This window comes from Dreissena polymorpha, chromosome 14, assembly GCF_020536995.1.
Source record: "Dreissena polymorpha isolate Duluth1 chromosome 14, UMN_Dpol_1.0, whole genome shotgun sequence".
Taxonomy (NCBI): Eukaryota; Metazoa; Mollusca; class Bivalvia; order Myida; family Dreissenidae; genus Dreissena; species Dreissena polymorpha.
In genome coordinates, this window is record NC_068368.1 from 46,428,759 (window position 1) to 46,451,766 (window position 23,008).

At 35.5% G+C, this 23,008-nt stretch overlaps 4 protein-coding genes across 10 annotated transcripts in view; 1 reads left to right on the top strand and 3 right to left on the bottom strand.

Moving 5' to 3' along the window:
• Nucleotides 1-2,596, bottom strand: part of LOC127857970 (uncharacterized) — a 28,528-nt gene extending 25,932 nt beyond the window's left edge. Inside the window, exons 1-2 of one of the 2 annotated variants that reach the window (XM_052394773.1) lie at nt 1,951-2,593; nt 1,148-1,306 (exon numbers count right to left, since the gene is read on the bottom strand). In XM_052394773.1, coding sequence (XP_052250733.1) covers nt 1,148-1,306; nt 1,951-2,481 — 690 coding nt within the window. In that variant the 5' untranslated portion in view covers nt 2,482-2,593. Of the gene's footprint in view, nt 1-1,147; nt 1,307-1,950 lie in introns of both variants that reach the window. The other variant, XM_052394772.1, reaches the window with a different exon arrangement.
• LOC127857964 (uncharacterized) overlaps nt 1-6,458 on the bottom strand; it is a 309,606-nt gene extending 303,148 nt beyond the window's left edge. For 3 of the 6 annotated variants that reach the window (XM_052394754.1, XM_052394755.1, XM_052394752.1), the window contains exon 1: nt 6,347-6,456. The gene's annotated coding sequence lies outside the window, so the exon portion shown is untranslated. Of the gene's footprint in view, nt 1-6,346 lie in introns of all 6 variants that reach the window. The other 3 variants (XM_052394756.1, XM_052394757.1, XM_052394758.1) reach the window with 3 other exon arrangements.
• Nucleotides 1-23,008, bottom strand: part of LOC127857972 (uncharacterized) — a 169,244-nt gene that overhangs the window by 115,995 nt on the left and 30,241 nt on the right. The gene's annotated exons all lie outside the window — the stretch shown is intronic.
• Nucleotides 18,563-23,008, top strand: part of LOC127857968 (uncharacterized) — a 209,465-nt gene continuing 205,019 nt past the window's right edge. Inside the window, exon 1 of the mRNA XM_052394769.1 lies at nt 18,563-18,624. The gene's annotated coding sequence lies outside the window, so the exon portion shown is untranslated. The remainder of the gene's footprint in view (nt 18,625-23,008) is intronic.

The following is a 23,008-nucleotide window of genomic DNA, read 5'->3' on the forward strand; positions in this document are numbered from 1 at the left end:
CCCAGTCCCTGTGATCAGTTATTAATTATAAAAATTAGCTTTGCATTATTTGAAATAAATGTTGTAGTTAATGTAATAGGCATACATGCAGTTCTTATTAACACTAATTTACACAAAAAATCACCACTGTGCAAGATATTCTGACAACAAACATATATACATTGATCCGTAAAATAACTTCTCCCATAAGCGGAAAAAAAACGTATTACATACCAGTCGCTGCACTTCAGTGCAACGCCAATCATAATTATAAAATGTGCAGCGGATACATATAGGATCTGGCACGAGTTGTTATATCATACCATATTTTATTAAACGAGTTCATGAATTTTGTTAGTAAGCGAGCCTTTGGCGAGCTTACTAACGAATTTCCTAGACGAGTTTAATAAAATATGGTATGATATGACAACGAGTGTCAGATCTTTTTTATCACATGCTTTTAAGTGAGCAAATTAAATAAATATTTAGGCAAATGATAAATCCCGAATGTTGTTTACATTTCTTGTCGTCATTTGACGTTGCAACGTCATTTCAGCAAAATAACAAAATGCGATTGGTCAATAAACGAAAACTAAGCCAATGAAAACGCTTAAAAAGTATATTACACATGTGTAAGATAAAATTATATGTAATGGTTATATTACATGGGACACAGGGTATGGCATGTGATAAAATTCCATCCTTTATGATCAAACACCCATTAAGACGATTAAGCTGTGAAAGTTTGAGCGAAATCGGCCGAGAAGTTAAAGACAATCAGAGTAGACACATTGTATGCATATGTAATATATAATTGTAAATAGTGGAAACCAAGAAAAACCACAATAATTCTCCAAACTAATGTTGCAGCCAATTTGTGTACGATCATCTCCACATTAAGGTAATTCAGATGTGAATATTATGCGAAATCAATTCAAGAGAAGGAGCTTCGGGGCGGTCTCACGTATGTAGGTTCGGACGAAAAAGTGCAATACTTATTGCCTACCCATATCTGGGAAAACAACGGTATGTTATAAAACATTTATTTTGCCTTATATGTCGTTGTTAATTGTATTATAGTTTTATAATGTGCACTATTCTTTGCTGTTTGACAGACGTTACAACCATTCTAAAATTATAAATATATAAACTGGTCCCTTTAACTTACATCACTAAGTCTTGTACATGCTATGATGGCTGAAGGATCATGTTGTAAGTATTGTGGGTCAGCCAGGAGCGTGGACAGTGTCTTGAAATAGTCCTGCAAGTCAGCATCTGTAACCTTGCAGTCGGATGTGTGTCGCACATCTCGGCCAATCTGACGAACCTAAGAAAAAACTAATCATAATAAATAAACAAGTATTATATTCGAATTTTAAAGCGAGTATGTAGAATTTTAACGTCGACATTTCTCTCTCACAATCTTATAAGTTTATCAATATGAATTATGCATGTCAATAAAGTTTATGAAAAATAAAGGACCATCAATGAAATAAAGTATACTGCAGTATACTGTATACAGCAAAATTAACACCGATACCGACACGTTTATTATTACAAACCAAAGCGCGTCTACGTGTCGTATGAACAAAGCTGCCTCAGCTAATGGGCATTTCCAAATAGAGAACAATTCTTGTGTACATGAAGGATTTTTTTACGTAAACAATAATTGCAATTTAATTAAACTTAATTTATTTACTGGTACTGCTTTTTCTGAATTGTTGTGTTTGTGTTTGATGTTTTATAAGTTTTGAAAACAAATATAAAGATCGTAAATACTCGCTTTGAAGTACACATACTTGAAATGACAAGTGTGCGTTAACGCACTATTTAGAAAGTCATACAATAGAAGTTAATGAAATATGCCACAGCTTTTATGAAATACTCTTTAATGTTTGCAAACACATTCAGATATGAGTAAAACAAATAGAAACACTACTGTTTAAACACTTAACTCATGCTTTGTATTACCTTTTCTAGAGGACATTGCTTATCAGGCGGTGGAGGTGATAAACATAAGGGGGAGAGACATGTCTGGAAATGTAGGCAATTCAACATGATGCTTATCACACCATTAAAGTCCGATTCCTGGACCGAGGAAATGCTGCTGTATCCGTCCGGAGGGAGGTAGCATTTGCCTATCTCCCAATAATTTAGCGCCCACTTTTCTGCACGAGTGTTCCTCCAGGAAGGTCCACCATATCTGTGGTGTAATATGATATTATGTTTTACATTATCACAAATTGGGCATGGCTGCGGTTTCTGTGATTTGTGAAAAGGACAATAATTCCGTTTCCTCTTGTTACAATATGGGTTTGTCGGACATTGTATGAGGTTTTCAATTGGGCAGTTTCCACAACTTCTACCAACAATGGTGTGTACTTTCTGTAATTCTGCGCAAAGAAAGTTAGCGAGTCCTTCCTTCGTAACATTGAGTCCTATGCACGCTTTCAACCAATTATTGGTCTCCTTGTCGCCGAACAGGTGTGTGTTAGCGGCCATACTGCACTACTAGCATGTACTGGTGACTTTGTTAATGGAAAAGCATAAACACGACATACATTCCTTGATATGTTACATTCCTCTTGTCAACTTAGTCTCCGAGTATATGACCTTTTGAGTGGAATTCATCATCTACAATAAAAACCGTCCATGAACAAAACTCATAAATTTGATTTAGATTATAACTGTTTAACATACATTGTTTATATACATGCTATTGGTGCATAAGCATAAAGTTTATCTTTTCACTCAGTTATACTGGCTAACTGTATACATTACATATGAGCTCTGCTTCATGAAATCCTGTCATGACAGTACGATGAGATTCGTCGAGATTGGAATTTTTGACGCCACATATAATATTGCCTCTGCATTTGAGACGCTCATTAGACAAAGCTGTTTTAAATCAAGCCGATTTATAAGAAAGCCTTTGTGTTGCTATTTGAAACCAAGAAAAGTACATTCTTATCTAAAGGACGTATACATTACGGATTTCGCGAAATTTTTTAAGCAGACTTTGTGTTGAACGATGATTTAAACCAAGTCACTTATCAGTCGCTTGTTGCAAGTCTCGAGGTAGATTTGGTTAAAGTTAAAAAAAAAGTATTGGTTTAGTAAAAAATCGGTAAATGTCAACGTTCTTTTCCGCCAAAAACATGTATAATTTTTTTTGTGAGTACAAGTATTTTTTTTTATTGTAAACCAAGTTTTAATGCTAGTCTGTAAGTATCAGTACTGGCATGTTTTTCAAATGTTGAAAAAGTTTAACTATATTTGCTTTTAAAAAAGTTGAAATTTGGGATCTCAACATGATTTATAACAAGAGCACCACATAACGGGTGCCACGCTCGGCTGCGAAAGCTTGTCAGATTTTTTTTAGAGGACACAGTGACCTTGGCCTTTGACCTAGTGACCTAACAAGAGATGTGTTTGTCAGAAACACAATGCCCCCTACTGCGCCGCATTGAAATAAAATTTATATTAATCATTTGGCTGGTATAGAAATCATCTCCCTTTAAATGTTTTTCTTCCCTTGAATTTTGTCCGATTCAACCGGGGGGGGGGGAGGTGAGGAGGGTCTCGCAGTCAATTATGACCATGTCAGACATCACTGACAACCGAGGCCTGTGGTTTAAAAGAGATCATAGCCAGAGTTGATTTTTCTTTTTCATAAAAAAAAGAAAAAAAGCCAGAGTTGATCATGTATCTATGGAAATAAGTCCACAGGTATGTAATGAACATCAAAGAAATTATAATTATATCATTTAAAAAAATATTTGACAAATCAATCATTTGGGTAATATATAATCTAAATAATAAATCTGTACAGTAACTGTGAAAAGAACTTAAATTCTTGGTAAGGAAATATATAATATGAGATTTATAATTCAGGCTTTTTCCGATCAATGCCACGGGTCCGAAATTCGGCCCCATTCCCAATGCAAATATGGTTGTTTTTTTCCCAATTGAAAAAAAATCCCAATTCCAAAAAAATTCATATTATTTTTTTTTTTAACCTTGAAATATATTAGTTAACCTGATCCAGTGTAGAAAATAGAAAGTATTACATAATTAAATTATTTGTTGCCTTGAATTTGTTTTAAAAACGTTAAAATATGCCAATGATTATTTAAGACTTTCCTTGTTTTCTCAAAATCCGGCGCTTCGCGCAATTTTATTCACCTCAAAAAAGGGCAGGCCTTTTCCCCAAATTCAGATTAAAAAACCTGCACTTATTACACATGTTCATAATATTTTGCAAAATTTGAATAATAAGTTATCAAAATAGTCGTTATTTACCAGTTAACGGCTTCTTTGAAATATAAGAAACACTTTTTACATGAGATAATTTTTCCCAATTGAGCCAATTTTGCGATTATTTTTTGTCCCAAAATGGGGGTTTTCACGACGCGAAATTCCCAAAATAATTAAAAGCCACTACGGTGACTGTATATTCACCACTCAAAATGTGCAGCTCAATGAGGTACACTTCAATATTGAATAATTATCTCCCTTTAAAGCTTATTACTTCCTTGAAATTTGTTTTTTTTACCGTAGACCGTAAAGGATGACATTGACCTTGACCTTTTACCACAATGTGTTTGTCAGAAACACAATGCCGCCTATTGCGCCGCTTTGATTTATTTAACAAAAATATATACGTGGGCAGGTCAGGTAACTATGTCCATTTAAAGCTTATTATTTCCCTTGACTTTGTTGTTTCGACCCTAGACCTTAAAGGATGATGTTCACCTAGAAATTGTACTACTCAAAATGTGCAGCTGCATGAGATACACATGCATACCAAATATCAATTTGCTATCTTCAATATTTAAAAAGTTATGGCCAATGTTAAGGTTTTAGCACGACGCCTACGGCGGACGGCGGACGATGAGCTGGCTATGACAATATCGCGGGTTTTCTCGGAAAACAGCCTCGCTAAAAATTAGTTCGGCCCAGTTTGGGAATAAGCAAGAGGCCTGGAAATAAAATTAGTTAGGACACGGTTATTTGGAAAACAGACGACAATATACTTAATACCTTAATTCTTAACTTTGATATGAATTTGAACCTGGAAACCAAATGTGATTCAAAATTATATTATAAAGCAAACTACAGCCCATTTAAATATCGTTCAGTGTTTATGTTAACAAACCGTCATTTGGTGGCATTAGTAACCTTTCTTATATTCTTAACCTTGCTTAGACAGGTTTAAAACTTAAACTTAATGTATCAATTTTTAACGATTTAATCCCGATTATTCGATGCTTATTTTATATAAATTGATACCACCTATCATTATATTTCAAAAAAAAAAAAATTGTGTTCAATACAATAATAATGTGAAGAAGCAGATGAATAATTCTTTGAAAGATGTAGCAATGAAATTACATGTATTAATGTGAATGTGCTTGTGGCATTCGAAAATAATTTGCAATTGGTTAAAGCTTCATTTACATTATTACAACTGTACACAAATGCTAATTGCAGATGTGCATGTTGATACAAATAAGCTGTCGAAATGTTCAATAGATGGGACACAGTTGTAAGCCCGTGTAATATACCTGTGTTGTTATTAAAGATACTGAACATATCCACATTGTGTCATTGTTTACAAATAAGGCAATAACGTTCGTTCCGAGGAATATAGTTTCGGGATGTTTTCTCAAAGGATGGACAGAAGTTCTTAATTTGTATAATGTAAATATGGAAGCTAGTAATTGGCTTAGTAGTCCAAGAGTTAAACAATCTTATTTATGTATACTAAGAACAAAACTGTTAGTGTTATTCCATTGTCCATATGTCATTTAATGTATAAATTTCAACTTCAGCGAACTATTAAGTCCACTTCTTGTACTAAGTTAGGCCCATAAACATACATAGTTTAAAGCATTCTAAGCTACCTGTATTGAAGGAATACAAAAGGTGTGTATTGCGCTAATATAAATCGATTACGCCTAAGCTACTTTACATGTGATCGTGCTTCATACCTGTTTACCTACTCCGCGGGTAATCCCAACATGTTACTATATTAAGGATTGTTATAAAAATACTTTGCGGGAAAACACTAAAGGTTTCCCGCTGAATGCTTTTTATAGCACTTAGGCTATTTCCTCATATGACCAAACCATATAATGAATAAATACACACCAGTTAGTTCTGCATTCGCCCGTATATATTCGTTTCGTTTCGCCATTATAATACCATTATTATATAAATGAAATGCAATTTACTGCAGTACAGACTGTTTTCAGAAACTACTTAGATTTTTAGAAAACGTCTTCATTTTTAATCTAGCACGACTACATGATTTAAATTCTTATAACTGATACTACTGTTGCTGAATTGTTAACATGTACATTACCTGCCCTCGGACGTCTTATCCGGCATCTCATAACGCGTCCCTGTCTGTTGAATTGTTTAATTAGCGACTTTAAAGTATTTTATCAATAATCGTACAGTCAAGTTACCATTAGCGGATCATTACCAATAGCGGATCACTTTGATGTTCAAGAATGCGTATCACAATTAATAGTTATTATTTTTAGAGGATACTTTGCAGTCAGCATATTCAAGGCATTTTCTTTAAAACGCGATATTTTTTTATCAAAATCGGGCATCTTTTTGTCAATAATTTTAGTGTGTTTTGCCGACATGTACATACGACTTTATTTACTTCCGTCTCGTTTTAAGAACGAGGTTTCACATTTTGCGCGGCCACATTTAATAACTATGTTGGTAAGTAAGAAGTATATGCATATATTTAAAGGCCATTAAGTAGTCTTTCTGCCTGCAAAACACCATTTCAGTTTTGTTTCGTTTTTAAGATTTTGCATCACCATAAAGAGGATGAAGAATTAGGGCAATAGCGGATCAAGCGTGTCCTGTTTACATGAGTAAGTGGGGATGTCTCAAAAAACCATCCAATTTTGTTACTGACATTAAAATTACGTGTTATGGCTCACAGGTGGAAGTAACGTACCCTGGAGCCAAAAAGAGGTCCGTTTCGGGTCTCCCGACTTGGCGCCGACCTTCAACTTTTTATTGGGGTCGACAACAACAAACATAATAATAATAATAACAAATTCGTTCATTTTCGTTCATATAAGATGTAATATCAAGCAAAAAAGCATATATATACATGTATTTCTTATAATAAGCTTGAGTAGCTTTCCATTCTAGTACCCGAAAGACAAAAAATAAATCCCTACCTACCGACCGTTTTTTTTCCAAGGAGACCCCGAACGGACCTTTTTTTTGGCCTGGATAGTATATTAGCCCAGGAGCCCAATATTTCAAATAAATATATATAATTATGTTTTATGAGAGAAAACATCGACAAAGAGCAATGAAAAAAATCCCTACCCTCTGATATTGGAATCATAACAATGTCATTAACTAGAATTTATCATAGACCTGTCTCTGCGGGCCGCAAAAATGTCAAAATAGCTTTAATCAAAGGCATCCCTGGGTCCTCTTATGGGCAATTGGACAACCTTTAAAAAAATTACTTCAATTAAATCTGTCCAGCCATTTACTCACAGTCGGCTGATAACCAAGCAACATTTCTTGCCCGTTTTTACTCAATGTCAATTTTACTCTCATAAAACACGAGTATATATATTTATTTGAATATAATATTGGGCTCATAGGCCCATATACTATCCAGGGTACGTTACGTCCACCTGTGTTATGGCTGTAACGGAATTGTTTAGTCTTATGTTTTGGAGAACTTACAAATAAGAGATTACTGTGTATGATACATATAGAAATTATTATGATAAACATATACTGTTCATTCAAAAAATAAAACAAAGCTATTAACCCATAATTTTATGCCTAGCGTCTAGAAAAAAGGCATTGGCAAACAGCGTACATCCAGATGAGACGTCGCATGATGCGGCGTCTCATCAGGGTCGGCGCTGTTTGCTTGAAGGAATTTCTGTAAGAAATATTCTTAATAAAGAAATAAATATACTAGACATCCCTAATTTTGGAAATAAATTGATCCAATTTAGAAGGATGGGAGAGTCCACTACGCATAAATGGGTTAATATTGGTTATTAAAAGTATATGTATTTGTCTGTTTCAGGCAGCCACTGAAGTGGTATAAAATCAAAACTTACTTGCAGCCCCGTTTAAGTCCTTTTTATAATGCGAAGGGTTTGGAAATATAAAGCATTGTTCACGTTTAATATAATATTTATCTAGGATATATAAAGTATTGTTCACGTTTGATATAATATTCTTCAGTATACATATTAATTATTCCGTAATTAATTATCATCATTCTTCTTTAAATACTAAATACCTACTGTTATATTACAGCTAGCAACAACGAACTAACTTCAGTACATATAACTCGTACACTAAACTTATACACATCTAACGCGCACCCCACACAGGCAAACTACCAATCCTGAACATCACAGCACCTCATGTACATGACCTGCAGTCCTAGTTCTAAATCGGTGAACGCGTATAAACAGGATGCTGATATCACGTACACCACCTGTGTGGATAAAATGGGCCTGGTTGAAATGGTTAGTGTTTTCTCCGGTTTAGTGCATACTTGGCTTGTCTATTTCCACGGCTTGCAATATGTACACTACTATATAAAACACATCGTAATCACTGTTTATTAGCAAATCAACTGTATGCAATTTTTTAATCACATTATACAAGTACAAGATTCATGTTTTGACAGTTTAAATAGCGTTTGAGATGACCCCTAAGTGGTTTTGATCACGTGTTCCGTTATGGCTACAATTGATCCGTTAATGCATGAATTCCGGTGTGAAAAAAGTGCTACAAAAGATATTGTCTACATTTGAAATCAGAATTTTTGCTTTAACCGTAAGCAAAGATAATATTTTATTAAACTTGTATAAAAGAAGTATCAAAACATTTAATGTTTTTCACCAGCACAACTTTATTACGCTAGTGATCCGGTAATGGTAACTCGACTGTACCATGTTCTTTTTCAAGAGTTGTACCAAATAAGTGCAGCGCATAAACTGATTACGTAGGCACTAGTGAGCTGTGCGATTGTCGACCATTGATTCAAATTACATTAGGAATACAGTAGGGTCACGATATTTTTTATAGTAATATAAGTCATATTTCGAATGAATTCAATAAGCATATATATAACTCTGACACAGAAACAACTTAATACAGATAGTTCATGATTAAAATTTAATCGACGTAGGCTTCGGATTAAGCTCACATTAATACATAACAACGGGTGAACGAATGACCAATAAAAAGCTCACATATTATTGCTTTCATTTTCTGTAATTTTACAATTAATTACATCAAATTCAATCGGTTCCCGTTACAAAACGATACAATTTCAACGCATTATTGATGCCATTCATTTATTTCAGACACTGAAAACCTGGTATTGATTGCCAGATAAATATTGTGCCCTTCCAAAAAATAAAATTTAGCAAATATTTAACGTACATGTTATTAGGCGTATATTCACGGCCGTAAATCTCAGGCGGCGCCTCTTTTTTGCGATGCATTGCCAATACCAATGATGTGGTGCTAATGACAGAAGGTGGCGCCAAAGCACATGTTCAGCTATTTTAATTTTGGGTGCAGACCAAACACTCTTTGTGTCGCATTCTAGATCACGGACTCTAGATACACTCCGTGTCTAGATTGAGTGTTCGATCTTTTTGCTTACTTCGATCATTACGAAATATAATCGAATGAATAAATTGCAGTTTCAATATAGTATAGAGTCATGATATTTGTACTTGTAATATAAGTAGATGAAACTACATTTTGAATGAATACAATTAGCATATGTATAATCTGACACAGAAACAACTGAATACAGATATTTCATGATTGAACTGAAATCACTGTATGTATTTCATTAAGTTAAATTAAATAGACAACGGGTGAACGAATGATCAATAAAAAAGGTTAAATATCTTATTGCTTTCATCTTGAGTTAGGTTATCATTAAACTAAATCAAATTCAATTTGTTCCCGTAACAAACGATACAATTTAAAAGCATTCTTAATGACATTAATTTATTTCAGACACTTAAAACCTGGTATCGATTGCCAGATAAAAATTGTGCCCTTCCAAAAAATAAAATTTAGCAAATATAGTACATCCATTTCATAAGGCGTATATTCACGGCCGTAAATCACGGGCGGCACCTCTTTTTCGCCATGCATTGATAAATTAAATGAACCAATTCTACTTCCGAGGTAGCGCTAAGGACCGTATGTTATGAAATGTCACGGATAATTCTACATAGTGACTTAGTTGTATATGTGTGTATTTTTCAACGTATTTCGCATTATTTTGACAATTGGGCAATGTGGTGAGATTTAGCGAAGATTTATTCATCTACAAATGTACAGAAACATACAATAACAACCAATTTGGAAACGTGATGACCACGTTATGGCGTGGTACAAATTTTAACAGAACACCGAAGTGTTTTGCCTGGGTGACAGGAAATTTTATCCCAATGAAATCGCTAACAACGTCAAAGGATTGCTTTTGATATGTTTAAGTTGTTTCATGGACAACATAATTGAATTCTTGTCGATCTAATAAGATAATTCGGTGTTTTCCAAAAGAGATGGAGCCAATGCCTATGAGGTGGCGCTAATGACAGAAGGTGGCGCCAAAACACATTTTCAGCTATTTTAATTTTTGGTGCCGACCTTACACGTTTTGTGTCGCATTCCAGATTGAGTGTTCGATCTTTTTTTTCTCTGATTATTATGATACTGATTTCAAAATGAATGGGGATCCCTATATCCATTTACTGTCGGATTTCCATTTTCTAAAAATAGATCATTGGAAATAGTTTCAGGTTTCCCATTAAACATATTATTCAATGCGTGTACATTAAAGCTACAATATATCAATACTTGGTATGTATTTCACCCGTTTATGTCAATTAATTTGTAACAGGAACATGCTGATATATATATATATCTCGCAAAGATATCAATCCGATTACAAAAATCAGTCATGCACATCGAACTGATAGGGTGTTTTCATATCAGTTATTGTGTTATTGTTTAGACTTCATACCTGTAAAACATATTGTTTTTAATGTTGAAGGTACAATCATGAACCCCCCCCCCCCAAAAAAAAAGGGAAAACAGAGCAAGGTGCAAAGTGGAGGAAAGGTAAATATGGAGTGTTTGTATGCTATAGCGCTGAAGGAACAGTTTGAATGCTTCATTCTTAAAAAGCTATGTCGAAAAAAGCCTTGGAGGGGGTCTAGAAAGGGAAAGAGGGTTCAGCTAACTTAAGAATTGTCTTAATGATCCTTGCGTAATACAATTTACATTTTGACACATTCAACTTCGTAAGTTCCCGCACAACTGTTGCTCTCTTCAACTACATCACTATGAAGAAAATATATTTAGCCGCGTAAGAAAAGTCTAATGTGGACTGAACTGCGATGTAAAACGGATTGTCATAAAGTTCTGGCCCTTGGTCACTACACTTGATGTCAAGTTGTAGGGTGTCGCACCTAAAAAAGGAAACACTAAGAAAGAGAGCCAAACCGCTGCCACGCGGCAATACATTTATTCTAAAATAAACCATCATAGCTTCGTATTAAAGGCTCTATAAAGGTGACAATCCGTAATTATTTACCTATTTTTAAATATTTTTTTTCATATTTAATTTATAAAGGTTATCAAAAACAATATATATATGCTGTTGGACATAACCATACAAAAATGAGCAATACAACTTGTTTTAAGCTCAAAATACAGTGTCCTCCAAGTCAATTGTGTTTACAAACAATCAGTTTATTTACATCGCTGTTTACTTGGGAAGGTGAAAGTGAAAGTGACTCAGGTCAACAAAAATATCAATCTCCACGCAGAGTTGTCGTTCCTTGCTCTCACATACAACTCTGCGAAAGGCTCAGCACGCCATTTTGTCTATAAAATAGGTAAAACCGAACAAACGCATTAAATGTATATTTTATTGGATATTTAAGATCGCATCCATTAAATGAAAAGATATGACTTTTAAAAGTACGATAAATCGCGCAAAAACTTGCGAGTTTTAATGCAACTCTTTGGAACTATTTAATTGCCCATTTACGCAGATATAATCAATCCACGCACTTTACAAATGTAAACAATTGAACATAATTTTTATTGAGTGACGTTAGGAATTGCTTCGACGTGTGTATGTATGTTGGTTTCTTAACATCAAAAAACATATAAATTTTATAATAATGAATTAAGACTGATATAAGATATCATGGTATGAGATGGTTTTCTTTAATGCAGTGAATGCAATGTAGCCGTCGTGCAAGAGATTGTTTAGTATACTGTAACCTCAATGATGAACGCTTGGTATGATCATGACATGATTGAGACGCTTTCATAACAATAGGTTACAATATACTAAATCTTTTTGGAGTGCAATGCTATACTCTCTAAAGACATGAACATCATTTATTTGAAGACACGGTTCTCTGTAGGGTCACTTGCCATGACTTTATTTTAGTATATTTCTGTGTGCATGTGGCAGGGAAAACATTGTTGTTTACTAGAAATTCACTCTTTTATCTGAAGATTGGAGACTACATAAGACTTTGACAGATGGCGGGAAACCCTCATGAACTGGATAGAAGCCGGTAAATAGATGGCCGTAAAACAGTGACTTTTGATTCGTGGCGAGTTCTTTCTTACATGTCTCGTGACCTATCTTTTTATTGCTTAAATCAATTCGGCTTGGAATGCTCTTCGAGAAAAGGTATGGTTATGAGGGTCTCTATGCGCAAAAGTTTGACTTTATTTTTCGTTAAAGTTATTGCATTTACATTGAATTTGTGTAGGAAATCTTTTACTATATTGTAACCTAAACTAGCTTTAGGTAAAAAATGTAATATCATCTGCAAGTGCAAAATATGACTGGGAAAGCTGATTTTTGGTCATTTCTTAGCAAAAGAAAAGAAAATTAGTGCATTAAATGCATGAATTCAGATTATTTGACCTGGAATAGTTGTTTTTCAAGTTGACCCCCCCCCACCCTTGTATAGCCAAATAAGGGCTTAATTGCTTTCCGACTTAAATTCAAAGGCATTTTGGTTGACCGTGTAGCGTTATTGTGCTACATGCAGTCAGAATTCAACGCCAAGGACTCCGCAATCCAGTAACGCAACAATAGCTTGTGCGTAAAGCATGAACATTCAAACAGAGCCCCATTTTACCTACATGGAATGGCGGACATTTTTACAGTTTTGACAGTGCAACAGATGCTTAACTGAGCCAGCTTTCATATTTAGTACAATCATGCATATAACAAGCTTTATCACCTCATATTATTCATAGAAATACACTTAAAATACATAAATGCATGTTTTTTTCTTCATTTTATATCTATTTCTATTGGGTATTTTGACTTTTTCAGGTAGAAGAATGTCTGCGACTAAGCCGAGGGCCACTTGATAAGGGTTGTTGATGGTAAAACAGGTAATAATACTAATTTATTATCATGTACACAGGCAAATAAGCATATTTATGATGCTTAAGGTGTGAAATACTGTCCTAATCAGTTTTGTGGTCACTCAAACTCTTGCCGTCGTGCAATTCCCATGCAGTTTGTATCGATTATTCCGCGTCCTGACACGTAAAGCTCCTGCTCTGTTGGCAGCAGAAGTTGGCACTCAACATGTTTATCCTTGTTCCTGAGCATGTATGCAGCACAGCTGAGTTGATTTGCTACTTGTTACCCTACAATTAGCTTGTGTTTGGTACTGTTTTCTCACAATATGCTTACAGTCATGGTTCCGGCTTGAGAAGATGTCGCGTCCGACTTAAACATAGGATTGTTGTAGCGAGTGTCCCCTTCATCGTTTACATTAGAGGGATCTTTTTGACAAAATTTGGCACTTTCAGCAACCAGTTTTGTTTTTTATTTGGTAAATGCTTCTCTCATTCAGTGATTTAAGGGCAGTATTGACTTTATTCGCTTGTCTTTGCATACAGAGGTGACATGGATCAATGATGTTTGATGTGTTGAGAATTCTGCGGGAAGCTGTGTCCCCAAAAGAAGTACTAGAAACCTCTTTCAGGAAGCCTGCATTGATCTGAGCTGCCTTTCTGCCCCTGTTACTACATGGAACCTCATTTCTAAGCTTAAAATGCTTGCCTACATATATGTATCTTGTTCATTTTAACCTTTCCGTCCATTCTATACCCCCAAAATGAGCATTTTTTCTTTCGCTTGGTTCTGAATCCCCATTTTTTACCCAGATTGCCACCATAAAAATAGTCAAAAGTACTTATTTTGTGCCCAAAATATGAAATTTTGTATTCTCTTGAACCTCTAAATGAGAGCTGGCAATGCATATTGACCATCTGCTGCAGTTTAAAGGCACCCATGACATTATATGCTAGGATATATCATTGGCCTCTGGCAAATAAATGGGCTCCGAGCGACAAGGCGCGTTTCAAGATTTCACACTTTTATTGGTGCTAAACAACAAGTTATTGGAAGCTTATTGATTTCTTCTCTTCAAAGTATCTTTGATCTCTCATTTGTACTAATTTGTTTATTGTCTTGGATGAAATTGGATTTTCTTTGCTTTGAAATTGACATTTTTGGGGTGATTTAAAAAAAAAACACACAAAAAAGACATTATCAAAATTGCTTAGAGTGAAAATATCTAACAAATTCATTCTTTCACCACCCCGCATAAGCCCCACGTGCATGTCCATTTGGTTTGTTTTGGTATTTTGTTGCAGATATTGAACTTAGCACATTTAAACCTTAAAGGGACATTTAAGCTTTAACAGGCCTAAAATGGCCTTCTTTGGACCGAAAACACCTGCGTGTGAAAATATGAAAAAAAATGGCCAAACGGACAGATAAACCAGCCAAACTTATTACATGTGTGCAATATGAATAGGAAGATAAGAATATGCAAGAAAAACACATTTTAATCAGAAGATATTTTTCCTTTAGGTTACAATATACTAAATCTTTTTGGAGTGCAATGCTATACTCTCTAAAGACATGAACATCATTTATTTGAAGACACGGTTCTCTGTAGGGTCACTTGCCATGACTTTATTTTAGTATATTTCTGTGTGCATGTGGCAGGGAAAACATTGTTGTTTACTAGAAATTCACTCTTTTATCTGAAGATTGGAGACTACATAAGACTTTGACAGATGGCGGGAAACCCTCATGAACTGGATAGAAGCCGGTAAATAGATGGCCGTAAAACAGTGACTTTTGATTCGTGGCGAGTTCTTTCTTACATGTCTCGTGACCTATCTTTTTTATTGCTTAAATCAATTCGGCTTGGAATGCTCTTCGAGAAAAGGTATGGTTATGAGGGTCTCTATGCGCAAAAGTTTGACTTTATTTTTCGTTAAAGTTATTGCATTTACATTGAATTTGTGTAGGAAATCTTTTACTATATTGTAACCTAAACTAGCTTTAGGTAAAAAATGTAATATCATCTGCAAGTGCAAAATATGACTGGGAAAGCTGATTTTTGGTCATTTCTTAGCAAAAGAAAAGAAAATTAGTGCATTAAATGCATGAATTCAGATTATTTGACCTGGAATAGTTGTTTTTCAAGTTGACCCCCCCCCACCCTTGTATAGCCAAATAAGGGCTTAATTGCTTTCCGACTTAAATTCAAAGGCATTTTGGTTGACCGTGTAGCGTTATTGTGCTACATGCAGTCAGAATTCAACGCCAAGGACTCCGCAATCCAGTAACGCAACAATAGCTTGTGCGTAAAGCATGAACATTCAAACAGAGCCCCATTTTACCTACATGGAATGGCGGACATTTTTACAGTTTTGACAGTGCAACAGATGCTTAACTGAGCCAGCTTTCATATTTAGTACAATCATGCATATAACAAGCTTTATCACCTCATATTATTCATAGAAATACACTTAAAATACATAAATGCATGTTTTTTTCTTCATTTTATATCTATTTCTATTGGGTATTTTGACTTTTTCAGGTAGAAGAATGTCTGCGACTAAGCCGAGGGCCACTTGATAAGGGTTGTTGATGGTAAAACAGGTAATAATACTAATTTATTATCATGTACACAGGCAAATAAGCATATTTATGATGCTTAAGGTGTGAAATACTGTCCTAATCAGTTTTGTGGTCACTCAAACTCTTGCCGTCGTGCAATTCCCATGCAGTTTGTATCGATTATTCCGCGTCCTGACACGTAAAGCTCCTGCTCTGTTGGCAGCAGAAGTTGGCACTCAACATGTTTATCCTTGTTCCTGAGCATGTATGCAGCACAGCTGAGTTGATTTGCTACTTGTTACCCTACAATTAGCTTGTGTTTGGTACTGTTTTCTCACAATATGCTTACAGTCATGGTTCCGGCTTGAGAAGATGTCGCGTCCGACTTAAACATAGGATTGTTGTAGCGAGTGTCCCCTTCATCGTTTACATTAGAGGGATCTTTTTGACAAAATTTGGCACTTTCAGCAACCAGTTTTGTTTTTTATTTGGTAAATGCTTCTCTCATTCAGTGATTTAAGGGCAGTATTGACTTTATTCGCTTGTCTTTGCATACAGAGGTGACATGGATCAATGATGTTTGATGTGTTGAGAATTCTGCGGGAAGCTGTGTCCCCAAAAGAAGTACTAGAAACCTCTTTCAGGAAGCCTGCATTGATCTGAGCTGCCTTTCTGCCCCTGTTACTACATGGAACCTCATTTCTAAGCTTAAAATGCTTGCCTACATATATGTATCTTGTTCATTTTAACCTTTCCGTCCATTCTATACCCCCAAAATGAGCATTTTTTTCTTTCGCTTGGTTCTGAATCCCCATTTTTTACCCAGATTGCCACCATAAAAATAGTCAAAAGTACTTATTTTGTGCCCAAAATATGAAATTTTGTATTCTCTTGAACCTCTAAATGAGAGCTGGCAATGCATATTGACCATCTGCTGCAGTTTAAAGGCACCCATGACATTATATGCTAGGATATATCATTGGCCTCTGGCAAATAAATGGGCTCCGAGCGACAAGGCGCGTTTCAAGATTTCACACTTTTATTGGTGCTAAACAACAAGTTATTGGAAGCTTATTGATTTCTTCTCTTCAAAGTATCTTTGATCTCTCATTTGTACTAATTTGTTTATTGTCTTGGATGAAATTGGATTTTCTTTGCTTTGAAATTGACATTTTTGGGGTGATTTAAAAAAAAAACACACAAAAAAGACATTATCAAAATTGCTTAGAGTGAAAATATCTAACAAATTCATTCTTTCACCACCCCGCATAAGCCCCACGTGCATGTCCATTTGGTTTGTTTTGGTATTTTGTTGCAGATATTGAACTTAGCACATTTAAACCTTAAAGGGACATTTAAGCTTTAACAGGCCTAAAATGGCCTTCTTTGGACCGAAAACACCTGCGTGTGAAAATATGAAAAAAAATGGCCAAACGGACAGATAAACCAGCCAAACTTATTACATGTGTGCAATATGAATAGGAAGATAAGAATATGCAAGAAAAACACATTTTAATCAGAAGATATTTTTCCTTTAGGTTACAATATACTAAATCTTTTTGGAGTGCAATGCTATACTCTCTAAAGACATGAACATCATTTATTTGAAGACACGGTTCTCTGTAGGGTCACTTGCCATGACTTTATTTTAGTATATTTCTGTGTGCATGTGGCAGGGAAAACATTGTTGTTTACTAGAAATTCACTCTTTTATCTGAAGATTGGAGACTACATAAGACTTTGACAGATGGCGGGAAACCCTCATGAACTGGATAGAAGCCGGTAAATAGATGGCCGTAAAACAGTGACTTTTGATTCGTGGCGAGTTCTTTCTTACATGTCTCGTGACCTATCTTTTTTATTGCTTAAATCAATTCGGCTTGGAATGCTCTTCGAGAAAAGGTATGGTTATGAGGGTCTCTATGCGCAAAAGTTTGACTTTATTTTTCGTTAAAGTTATTGCATTTACATTGAATTTGTGTAGGAAATCTTTTACTATATTGTAACCTAAACTAGCTTTAGGTAAAAAATGTAATATCATCTGCAAGTGCAAAATATGACTGGGAAAGCTGATTTTTGGTCATTTCTTAGCAAAAGAAAAGAAAATTAGTGCATTAAATGCATGAATTCAGATTATTTGACCTGGAATAGTTGTTTTTCAAGTTGACCCCCCCCCACCCTTGTATAGCCAAATAAGGGCTTAATTGCTTTCCGACTTAAATTCAAAGGCATTTTGGTTGACCGTGTAGCGTTATTGTGCTACATGCAGTCAGAATTCAACGCCAAGGACTCCGCAATCCAGTAACGCAACAATAGCTTGTGCGTAAAGCATGAACATTCAAACAGAGCCCCATTTTACCTACATGGAATGGCGGACATTTTTACAGTTTTGACAGTGCAACAGATGCTTAACTGAGCCAGCTTTCATATTTAGTACAATCATGCATATAACAAGCTTTATCACCTCATATTATTCATAGAAATACACTTAAAATACATAAATGCATGTTTTTTTCTTCATTTTATATCTATTTCTATTGGGTATTTTGACTTTTTCAGGTAGAAGAATGTCTGCGACTAAGCCGAGGGCCACTTGATAAGGGTTGTTGATGGTAAAACAGGTAATAATACTAATTTATTATCATGTACACAGGCAAATAAGCATATTTATGATGCTTAAGGTGTGAAATACTGTCCTAATCAGTTTTGTGGTCACTCAAACTCTTGCCGTCGTGCAATTCCCATGCAGTTTGTATCGATTATTCCGCGTCCTGACACGTAAAGCTCCTGCTCTGTTGGCAGCAGAAGTTGGCACTCAACATGTTTATCCTTGTTCCTGAGCATGTATGCAGCACAGCTGAGTTGATTTGCTACTTGTTACCCTACAATTAGCTTGTGTTTGGTACTGTTTTCTCACAATATGCTTACAGTCATGGTTCCGGCTTGAGAAGATGTCGCGTCCGACTTAAACATAGGATTGTTGTAGCGAGTGTCCCCTTCATCGTTTACATTAGAGGGATCTTTTTGACAAAATTTGGCACTTTCAGCAACCAGTTTTGTTTTTTATTTGGTAAATGCTTCTCTCATTCAGTGATTTAAGGGCAGTATTGACTTTATTCGCTTGTCTTTGCATACAGAGGTGACATGGATCAATGATGTTTGATGTGTTGAGAATTCTGCGGGAAGCTGTGTCCCCAAAAGAAGTACTAGAAACCTCTTTCAGGAAGCCTGCATTGATCTGAGCTGCCTTTCTGCCCCTGTTACTACATGGAACCTCATTTCTAAGCTTAAAATGCTTGCCTACATATATGTATCTTGTTCATTTTAACCTTTCCGTCCATTCTATACCCCCAAAATGAGCATTTTTTCTTTCGCTTGGTTCTGAATCCCCATTTTTTACCCAGATTGCCACCATAAAAATAGTCAAAAGTACTTATTTTGTGCCCAAAATATGAAATTTTGTATTCTCTTGAACCTCTAAATGAGAGCTGGCAATGCATATTGACCATCTGCTGCAGTTTAAAGGCACCCATGACATTATATGCTAGGATATATCATTGGCCTCTGGCAAATAAATGGGCTCCGAGCGACAAGGCGCGTTTCAAGATTTCACACTTTTATTGGTGCTAAACAACAAGTTATTGGAAGCTTATTGATTTCTTCTCTTCAAAGTATCTTTGATCTCTCATTTGTACTAATTTGTTTATTGTCTTGGATGAAATTGGATTTTCTTTGCTTTGAAATTGACATTTTTGGGGTGATTTAAAAAAAAAAACACACAAAAAAGACATTATCAAAATTGCTTAGAGTGAAAATATCTAACAAATTCATTCTTTCACCACCCCGCATAAGCCCCACGTGCATGTCCATTTGGTTTGTTTTGGTATTTTGTTGCAGATATTGAACTTAGCACATTTAAACCTTAAAGGGACATTTAAGCTTTAACAGGCCTAAAATGGCCTTCTTTGGACCGAAAACACCTGCGTGTGAAAATATGAAAAAAAATGGCCAAACGGACAGATAAACCAGCCAAACTTATTACATGTGTGCAATATGAATAGGAAGATAAGAATATGCAAGAAAAACACATTTTAATCAGAAGATATTTTTCCTTTAGGTTACAATATACTAAATCTTTTTGGAGTGCAATGCTATACTCTCTAAAGACATGAACATCATTTATTTGAAGACACGGTTCTCTGTAGGGTCACTTGCCATGACTTTATTTTAGTATATTTCTGTGTGCATGTGGCAGGGAAAACATTGTTGTTTACTAGAAATTCACTCTTTTATCTGAAGATTGGAGACTACATAAGACTTTGACAGATGGCGGGAAACCCTCATGAACTGGATAGAAGCCGGTAAATAGATGGCCGTAAAACAGTGACTTTTGATTCGTGGCGAGTTCTTTCTTACATGTCTCGTGACCTATCTTTTTTATTGCTTAAATCAATTCGGCTTGGAATGCTCTTCGAGAAAAGGTATGGTTATGAGGGTCTCTATGCGCAAAAGTTTGACTTTATTTTTCGTTAAAGTTATTGCATTTACATTGAATTTGTGTAGGAAATCTTTTACTATATTGTAACCTAAACTAGCTTTAGGTAAAAAATGTAATATCATCTGCAAGTGCAAAATATGACTGGGAAAGCTGATTTTTGGTCATTTCTTAGCAAAAGAAAAGAAAATTAGTGCATTAAATGCATGAATTCAGATTATTTGACCTGGAATAGTTGTTTTTCAAGTTGACCCCCCCCCACCCTTGTATAGCCAAATAAGGGCTTAATTGCTTTCCGACTTAAATTCAAAGGCATTTTGGTTGACCGTGTAGCGTTATTGTGCTACATGCAGTCAGAATTCAACGCCAAGGACTCCGCAATCCAGTAACGCAACAATAGCTTGTGCGTAAAGCATGAACATTCAAACAGAGCCCCATTTTACCTACATGGAATGGCGGACATTTTTACAGTTTTGACAGTGCAACAGATGCTTAACTGAGCCAGCTTTCATATTTAGTACAATCATGCATATAACAAGCTTTATCACCTCATATTATTCATAGAAATACACTTAAAATACATAAATGCATGTTTTTTTCTTCATTTTATATCTATTTCTATTGGGTATTTTGACTTTTTCAGGTAGAAGAATGTCTGCGACTAAGCCGAGGGCCACTTGATAGGGTTGTTGATGGTAAAACAGGTAATAATACTAATTTATTATCATGTACACAGGCAAATAAGCATATTTATGATGCTTAAGGTGTGAAATACTGTCCTAATCAGTTTTGTGGTCACTCAAACTCTTGCCGTCGTGCAATTCCCATGCAGTTTGTATCGATTATTCCGCGTCCTGACACGTAAAGCTCCTGCTCTGTTGGCAGCAGAAGTTGGCAACTCAACATGTTTATCCTTGTTCCTGAGCATGTATGCAGCACAGCTGAGTTGATTTGCTACTTGTTACCCTACAATTAGCTTGTGTTTTGGTACTGTTTTCTCACAATATGCTTACAGTCAGGTTCCGGCTTGAGAAGATGTCGCGTCCGACTTAAACATAGGATTAGTTGTAGCGAGGTCCCCTTCATCGTTTACATTAGAGGGATCTTTTTGACAAAATTTGGCACTTTCAGCAACCAGTTTTGTTTTTTTATTTGGTAAATGCTTCTCTCATTCAGTGATTTAAGGGGCAGTATTGACTTTATTCGCTTGTCTTTGCATACAGAGGTGACAGGGATCAATGAGTTGATGTTGTTGAGAATTCTGCGGGAAGCTGTGTCCCCAAAAGAGTACTAGAAACCTCTTTCAGGAAGCCTGCATTGATCTGAGCTGCCTTCTTGCCCCTGTTACTACATGGAACCTCATTTCTAAGCTTAAATGCTTGCCTACATATATGTATCTTGTTCATTTTAACCTTTCCGTCCATTCTATACCCCCAAAATGAGCATTTTTTTCTTTTTCGCTTGGTTCTGAATCCCCATTTTGTACCCAGATTGCCACCATAAAAATAGTCAAAAGTACTTATTTTGTGCCAAAATATGAAATTTTGTATTCTCTTGAACCTCTAAATGAGAGCTGGCAATGCATATTGACCATCTGCTGCAGTTTAAAGGGCACCCATGACATTATATGCTAGGATATATCATTGGCCTCTGGCAAATAAAGGGCTAACGAGCGACAAGGCGCGTTTCAAGATTTCACAATTTTATTGGTGCTAAACAACAAGTTATTGGAAGCTTATTGGTTCTTCTCTTCAAAGTATCTTTGATCTCTCATTTGTACTAATTTGTTTATTGTCTCTTGGATGAATATTGGATTTTTCTTTGCTTTGAATTGACATTTTTGGGGTGATTTAAAAAAAAAAACACACAAAAAAGACATTATCAAAATTGCTTAGAGTGAAAATATCTAACAAATTCATTCTTTCACCACCCCGCATATAAGCACCGGCATGTGTCCATTTGGTTTGTTTTGGTATTTTGTTGCAGATATTGAACTTAGCACATTTAAACCTTAAAGGGAACATTTAAGCTTTAACAGGCCTAAAATGGCCTTCTTTGGACCGAAAACACCTGCGTGTGAAAATATGAAAAAAAAATGGCCAAACGGACAGATAACCAGCCAAACTTATTACATGTGTGCATATGAATAGGAGATAAGAATATGCAAGAAAAACACATTTTAATCAGAAGATATTTTTCCTTTAGGTTACAATATACTAAATCTTTTTGGAGTGCAATGCTATACTCTCTAAAGACATGAACCTCATTTATTTGAAGACACGGTTCTCTGTAGGGTCACTTGCCCTGCCTTTATTTTAGTATATTTTCTGTGTGCATGTGGCAGGGAAAAATTGTTGTTTACTAGAATTCCTCTTTTATCTGAAGATTGGAGACTACATAAGACTTGACAGATGGCGGGAAACCCTCATGAACTGGATAGAAGCCGGTAAATAGATGGCCGTAAAACAGTGACTTTTGATTCGTGGCGAGTTCTTTCTTACATGTCTCGT